This window comes from Giraffa tippelskirchi, chromosome 2, assembly GCF_054371585.1.
Source record: "Giraffa tippelskirchi isolate mGirTip1 chromosome 2, T2T-mGirTip1v1.2.pri, whole genome shotgun sequence".
In the NCBI taxonomy this organism is placed as follows: Eukaryota; Metazoa; Chordata; class Mammalia; order Artiodactyla; family Giraffidae; genus Giraffa; species Giraffa tippelskirchi.
In genome coordinates, this window is record NC_137276.1 from 152,442,586 (window position 1) to 152,450,310 (window position 7,725).

Sequence of the window (7,725 nt, forward strand, 5' to 3'; positions counted from 1 at the left end):
CTCTGGGTTCCTGACACAGACTCCTAAATCCCTCGGAATTTCCTGGATGATGTTCTCATGAGGTGACTTTTGGTAGACTCCTGAATAGGGATAGGTCATTAGAAAGACCAAGCCATAGAAGCTTAGAACTTCATGCTCCTATCCCCATGCTTTGCCGAGAGGAAGAAGCTGCAGATTGAGTTAGTAATCAATCATGCCTATGTAACGAAGCTTCTGTAAGAAATCCCTGAACTAAGGAATTCAAAGAGTTTCTGGATTGACAAACCCATGTGCCAGGAGGGCGGCACACCCCAATTCCTTAGAGACAAAAGCTTCTGCACTCAGCACCCTTCCAAACCTTGCGCTGTATATCTTTTCATCTGGCTGTTTATCTGTATCCTTTATTATATAAAAGTTAAAAAGTTAGTCACTCAGTCACATCTGATTCTTTGTGACCCCGTGGACTGTAGCTCACCAGGCTGCTCTGTCCATGGAATTCTCCAAGAAATAATACCAGAGTGGGTGGGTTGTCATTCCCTTCTCCAGGGGATCTTCCCAACCCAAGCATCGAATCTGGGTCTCCTGCACTGCAGGCAAATTCTTCACTGTCTGAGTCACCAGGGAAGCCCTTTGTTATATGCTTTATAATAAATCAGTAAACACAAGTGTTTCCATGAGTTCTGTGGGCCATTACAGCAAATCATAAAACCTGAGGATGGAGTTGTGGGAACCCTCAATTTATAGTCAGTTGTTCAGAAGTGTGGGAGACCTGGGCTTGTAATTGGCATCTGAAGTAGGGGGCAGTCTTGTGGGAATGAGACTTTTACTTGTGGGGTCTACACTAACTGTGGATAATGAATGTCAGAATGGCTCAGTATGAGGGGGAAAGAAAAAAACACATATTTGGTGTCCAAAGTAAGTGTTTTCCCTTAAAACTCAGAAGTCCTTCACCAGGTAGAAAAACAAACTGTGTGATATCCATACTGTGCATGACTACTCAGCAGTGAAAAGGGGGTGGTACTGATACAGGCAACTATCTGGATGAATCACCAAAGAATTTTGTTGAGTGAGAAAAGCCAATCCCAAAAGGTTACATCTGTATGATTTGGTCTATATAACATTCTTGAAATGACAAAATTATAGAAATGGAGAGCAAATGAGTGGTTGCCAGGTGGTAAAGTAATGGGGGGGGGTGATTATAGCCATAAAAGGGTGACATGAAAGATCTTGGAGTTAATGTTCTGTATCTTGAGTGTATCAATAGCAATAGCAATATCCTGATTGTGGTATCTCAGTATAGCCCATCCCAAAGTTTTCAATAAAGTGAGTGTGAATCAGAACCACTTGGGGAGCTTTCAGACACATACACACAAACCTCCAAATGATTTTTCAACTCACAAACATTACCTGATGATGCCAGGGCTGTAGGCCTTTAGAGACATTAGACAAGGAAGGGTAAGTGGGAGAGTTCTATTTTAGGAGAATGGCAAAATAAAGGATTACGTTAGGGAAAACTAGATAGAGGAAACCTTATGAAGAAGCTATTCCAATAGTACAAACAAGGGATGACGCAAACCTGTATTGTGGTGCTAGCTGCAGGGACAGAGTTCTGATAGGTTTATGTCACAAAAAAAGGAGCTTAACCTCTCAAGCAAGCTTCTTAACTCCGTATTGACAGTAATCCCTAAGGTCCTTAGCTGGATAAAGGATATATTTCTAGGTCTGCAACAAAATAATTACATGTTCCTGCCTTGTGAAATCAGCAAGTGGCCCCACCACAAGAGAGCACACTCATACCTTCCTGGTGGTCCATACACTTTCTCTGAGGCACAGTTCTTTCCAGAAGGACTTGATGATACCTTTATTAATGACCTCACCTGCCCCATCTCCCAAGTCCCCCAGTTTTCCAGGAAGGTCCTTGTAACTCAAATTTGAGACCACTTATCTAGACAAAGCTGTTGAACAGGTACTTCTTCCCTAGTCTTTGCCCAATTTTCTCCCAGCCTGGAGCTCAGAAGGCATACTTGGACAGGGGCAAAGCAGGACACTCTGCTGTCACCTCTCTGGCCACAGCCTCTCACTAGGGAGTGGTCAGCTGTCATGAGCAGCATTTAAAACCAGGAATCAAGGTGTGGTCTGGGCTCTTTTAAGTTCCAGGGTTTGGGGTTCCTGGTGAGTCCCCAGAGAAGAATCCAGAAGAGGAGGATGGAAGGGTGGTGGTCCACTACAGGGGGATTCCTCCTCTGCCTCAGTGCCAGCCTTCTGCTTCAAGGTAAGATGAGACAAGAACAGGGAAAGAGGGGAATACTGTTCTGGGAAAATTCCAGAAACCCTCTCATTCCCCAGAACTAGAAAGCACCCAAAGGAGTTGGGTTAAACATTTCTTTTCTCTGCATATCTATGTTTTGGTTTCCTTTGGGAAACAGATGAAAAACCCATTTCACTAAACAAAACACACAGCTCCCGTCTCATTTCCCTGCATAGGCATCTACTAAATCGTCTGTTCTTCCATTTTACCACCTCTCTGATTCCACTCCTTTGTATTAATAATGTTCAACTTGTCCTTTCTACCAGATTAATAACTATGAACATGGTAGTTTGGGTCCTTCTGACAATAACATAACTCCTTTCCCACCTTGCTTTGGCAGATGTGGTAGAGAGGTGATGTGGAGGGAAAGGACGGTGTTTGCTTCCCCCCAGATATGTTTCTCCTTAGTTTGGAGATGTACCTCATGAGATAATTGGAATGGGGAGATGTAAAAGAGACATGGGAAAGAAAAGGCTGGGCTCAGCTACAGGAATAACCACAGTCACCTGGGATTGGGGTGCAGGGGAGGTGGGCAGAAGGACTTTAACATTTCATCATATAGCTCCACCAGCCACATGGTGGATGATCAATGAGATCTTATCAAGATGGTGATGATGAAAATGCCTCCCATAGATCTTAGAGGAAATCACTGAGTTTGAGAAGGTCACAGAGCACAGAACATTATAGGTAGTCAATAAATTCACATTGACTACCACATTCCTTAAGTTTCCACATGTTTGACATCACATGGATGTTTGTCTCTAAATTTTTCCTTTCAGGAAATGAGAAAACATGAAAGTGGGAAGGGAACAATGAGAAACAAAATTTTAGAGGAATTTTGTTCAGTATGTACAAGGAAGAATCATAATAGAGCTGGAGAGAAGAAAAGTATGGTCAGACAAAGGCCAAAACTTTAGGGTCACCACTATGGAAGGAATAGGCCTCCCCAGAGAAACAGTTTGCATACAGATTTGGGTAGGCTTTATATGGGACCAAAAGCACAGGAAGAAAGGGCTGTGCCATGACTCAGCTCACCACATCAACTTCCACCATTTGCCTACCACACCAGCCCATCCTCCTCAGCCCTGGCAGGAAGAACTTGGCCTTTGGGAATCTTGCCCCAAGAAGTGTGTGTGTGTGTGTGTGTGTGTGGTTCACATGACCACCCCATGTCCACATTTTCTTTCTTTGCAGAGAAGCTCTCAGGTCCCAGCCCTGGCACTCCTCTCACTTAGGAAAACACAAAAGCCCCATTCCCATCTCACAGGGTCTCTATTCTCTACAGGAAGGGCAAACACTTTCACCATCAATTGCTCAGGCTTTGACCAGCATGGGGTAGACCCCACTGTCTTCCAGTCTGTATTCAACAAGAAGGATTTCCGTCCTGTCACCAATTTTAGCATCCCTACTCGTATCAACATCTCTTTCACCCTGTCTGCCATCCTGGAAGTGGTGAGTTTTGACTGCTATATTTTTCTATAGGTTGCTAATAGAAAACAAGAACTCTTTACCTTGTCAGTCCAACATTGTAGCTGTCCAGTGGTGAGCAATGAGCCTCCTGAATGGATTTTGTACAAGTTAGATGTTCATCCTATGGGGTGGAGAGACATGACAGGGAATGCTGCAGTGACATTTTTGCAGGGAACATTTGTCCTTGAATCCTGCCCTTATAGGAATATCCCACTTTAAAAAAAAAAAAGGAAAAAACCATATTCCCAATAGGCTCCCATGCTGTTTTTTCTCCTTACAGTTTCTGTGCAACCTGAATTTTTCTGAACTATCTTTCGAGACTTGTAATTGAAAAACTGAACTATCACATGGGACCACTTAGGAAACAAAGGGAAGAGGTAGACTAGGATCTGATTTCATGGCACTAATGATCTTGAATGGGGATTTTTTTTAATCAGGATGCACAACTTCAGCTGCTGACATCATTTCTGTGGTTAAAGTTGGTATGTAAGCCCAGCTTTTTTCTCTCTTTCTCCTTGCCTGATTTTCTGGCTTTGTTTGCAAAATTCACATTTGTTAAAATTGACAGTGCCCAAGGAAATACAACTAGAATGGAGCCAGTGCTGGTGACAAATAGCTTTCTGGGCTGCCAATCAACTTTGAAATTCAGATGGAAAAAACAGGAAGAAAAAGAGCAGTATAGTTGGAAACCCCTAAGTAAGCTTCAAAGCTCAAATGTACCCAGCACCCCAGCTTAAGATTTCCCTTGAGCAGGAAGCGAAAAGCCAATAAGACTTTATAAACTAGAGAAGAGGGACATTATCACCAGAGAGAGAAGAGGAATCAGAGTTTAAAAGGAAATGTGGCTAAAAAAAATTAAAAAAGCAACATGTATAACAATGTGCACCATATGATTCCAGGTAAATAAAAACGAATGCTGGAATATATATTTTTTATAGAATGATGTATAAAAAACTGTTAATAATGGGACTGAGTTGGGGAGATGAACTGAGTCGGAGTGAATTAAGGTGGGAAAAAGTTATTTTTTGTATCTTTCTGGAGTTGTTAAAGTTTTATCATATGCCCATAGTACATACATTTAGGAAAAATACAGACATATGTATGTATATTTTAAGGGACTCGAAGGCAGGAAATGCTGATATAAACTAGCTTCAGGTCTGAGCCATAACCATCTCTCTGTGCCCTGTGTCCTAGAGCTGGAATCACCCATTTATCAGCTGGGACCCAGAAGAATGTGGTGATATCAAAAAACTCGCCATGACTGCTAAGAACCTGTGGCTCCCAGACATCTTTATCGTAGAATCGTGAGTATCAGGGCTGAGAAAAGCTGGGGGAAGACTCTTCTGCAAGGAGCAGGCCAGGGCAGTGCAGGGCAAACCCATGCAGTGGGGCCACTGAAAACTTATTTCAGAGAGGAGCACAGTCACAGCTCATCAACTTCTCCCCTAGAAATGAGAAAACAGTGGGCAGAAAAGATGGTGGAGCAGCAGCATTTGGAAACCTTGCCTTAAGAGCAAAACTTAAACAGATACCTGCCCCCATTTCTGCCACTTAGCATGAATGTGGATCAGACCCCCGACGGCCTCTCTGCATACGTGTCTAGTGATGGTCACATTGTGTATAACAAACCAATGAGGGTGAACAGCATCTGTAACCTGGACATCTTCTACTTCCCATTTGACCAGCAGAACTGCACCCTCACCTTTAGCTCTTTGCTCTATACAGGTGAGTTGCAGTGAGTAACTGGGGTAAACTGAGATCAACCAGTGGGGCAACAAAAAAACACTCAGGGGCCAAGTCATTTTTTATGTATAAAAGGGGATAGTGGAGTATTTGCTAGTTGCAGGTGTGTGGATGGTGGGGAGAAGTTGAATTTTAGAGACTTCCTGAGAAAGCCCAAAATTGAAAAGAGGCAACTGGACAGCAAGGAAGTCACATTACAAGACTAGCTGAAAAGGTAACTAAAACAGTCATCAAATCATCTCTGCAATCCCAGCATAGAGCGGGTGGTGAGCAGATGTGAACTGAGTGTTTGTATCTCCTGCAGAGGAAAGCATGTTGCTGGGCACAGACAAGGAAGTGTGGGAGATAATGGATGACTCCCGTGACCTTGGCCACACACAAGGAGAGTGGGAGCTCCTGGGCATCAACAAGGCCACCCTGAAGATGTCTGTGGGCACCAGTCTTTTTGACCAGATCATGTTCTATGTAAGGCCAGCATGACTCTCCATCCCCCATATCTTCCTCATCAGACCCTTCTAAGTCTCAGAGCCTTTCACCACTTGCCCTATGACCAAAAAGTCCCTGGGCACCATAACCCTCACAGCCTTCCTCTCTCCCAAGTTCCCCAAAGCAACCCCCATTTCTGAACCTATCATCCCTGGCCAAGGTTTTCTTCAGTGGGAAGGGGTGTCATATTTGTCACATGAAAGCTGCTCTTCCCAAAAAGAGCTACTGCTGGAGTGAGAACATCAAGAAAGGAAGGGGTGGGACTTCCTTGGTAATCCAATGGTTGGAACTCTGCACTTCCAATGCAGGGGGTGCGGGTTTGATCCCTGGCCGTGGAACTAAGATCCAATAGGCTTCATGGTGCAGATCAAAAAAAAAAAAGAAAGAAAGAAAGGAAGGGACTGGATTCATCCCTTGGTTTCGCTTCAGTTCTAACTTCACCTGGTTCTCTGCTCTTCCCTCCCCACCAGGTGGCCATCAGGCGCAGGCCCACCCTCTATGTCATAAACCTCCTGGTGCCCAGTAGCTTTCTAGTCGCCATTGACGCCCTCAGCTTCTACCTGCCGGCAGAAAGCGAGAACCGTGCCCCATTCAAGATGACACTCCTGTTGGGCTACAACGTCTTCCTGCTCAATATCAGTGACTTACTTCCTGCCACTGGCACCTCCCTCATTAGTATGTCCCCTACCTCACGGCTGGGAAATGAAAAATGAAAAAAAACATAGGCAGGGTAGGCGAGTGAACTGGCTAGATCTGCTGAGGCAGTTATGGTGGAGTCATCTTAGAAAAGGCTTGAGGTGTGAGACAGAAGAAAGGGGGGCTTGGTGGTCTCTCTGGACCTGACTCACCCACGTGTGCTCCTTCCTGCCACCCAGGTGTCTACTTTGCCTTGTGTCTGTCCTTGATGGTGCTCAGCCTGCTGGAGACCATCTTTATCACCTACCTGCTGCACCTGGCCACCATCCATCCCCCACCCATGCCTTGCTGGCTCCACTCCCTGCTTCTACACCACACCAGCCCAAGGGCATGCTGCCCCACTGTGCCCCAGAAGGAAAACACAGGCCTGGGCCTCATATCCACCCACCTGTCTGGTAAGAGAAGTCTGCACTGCTTGCCCTGTCTACACTGGGCCCAACTTCCCAGTCTCCCATTTCTCTAATCCTGTCTCCTTCCCACTTCATGGCTGTATCACTGTCCTCCCCATAGGACTGAAGGAGCCAGGAAAACTGGAAGGGAAGGAGTTGGGGCCCAAAGAGGCAGAACTGAATGGGGGCTCAGGATTGACAAGGGCCCAGCTCGCTGACCTGTGGGTGCAATTCGGCCACATGATGGACAACCTGCTCTTCCGCATCTACCTGCTCTTCTTGGCCACCTCTGTCACCACTGTCCTTGTCCTCTGGAACATTTAGGAGTAGAGTTCTATGGTACAAGAACATCCAGTGTTCAGATTTCCTTGGCTTCCACTAACCATTCCAGACCCTGTTCCTCTGCTCCAGTCCACATACAACAGTCCCAAAAATGTGTCCATGATCCCTGCTCCAACCCTCCCTGGGCTTAAACAGAACCACTGTCGATGCTCTCAGAAATGGCATTATATTTCCAAAACACAATTCAGAATATACATGTTTATGCTAGAAATATAATTTTTATTGGAAAAAAAAGACTTTAAAGACTACAAATATTTACCAAAAAGTAATTCATGTTCCTGGAGTAGAGGACAGGGATTAAACCTCATTTTA

At 44.9% G+C, this 7,725-nt stretch overlaps 1 protein-coding gene across 1 annotated transcript; it reads left to right on the forward strand.

Moving 5' to 3' along the window:
* Positions 1-2,184: 2,184 nt before the first annotated feature.
* Positions 2,185-7,395, forward strand: LOC145539605 (5-hydroxytryptamine receptor 3C-like). Its single transcript, XM_081573653.1, has 9 exons — positions 2,185-2,251; positions 3,573-3,739; positions 4,195-4,239; positions 4,952-5,061; positions 5,313-5,482; positions 5,805-5,965; positions 6,457-6,661; positions 6,862-7,077; positions 7,193-7,395. Exons 1-9 carry the CDS (start codon positions 2,185-2,187, stop codon positions 7,393-7,395), a joined length of 1,344 nt encoding a protein of 447 aa, XP_081429779.1.
* Positions 7,396-7,725: the final 330 nt, after the last annotated feature.

What these genes read in the sequence shown, in the direction of transcription:
- LOC145539605 (XM_081573653.1), top strand. Translation starts at nt 2,185, where the DNA reads ATGGAAGGGTGGTGGTCCACTACAGGGGGATTCCTCCTCTGCCTCAGT. An exon ending in TGCCAGCCTTCTGCTTCAAG is followed by an intron (nt 2,252 to 3,572) that starts GTAAGATGAGAC and finishes TATTCTCTACAG; the next exon opens with GAAGGGCAAACACTTTCACC. An exon ending in CATATCCACCCACCTGTCTG is followed by an intron (nt 7,078 to 7,192) that starts GTAAGAGAAGTC and finishes TCCTCCCCATAG; the next exon opens with GACTGAAGGAGCCAGGAAAA.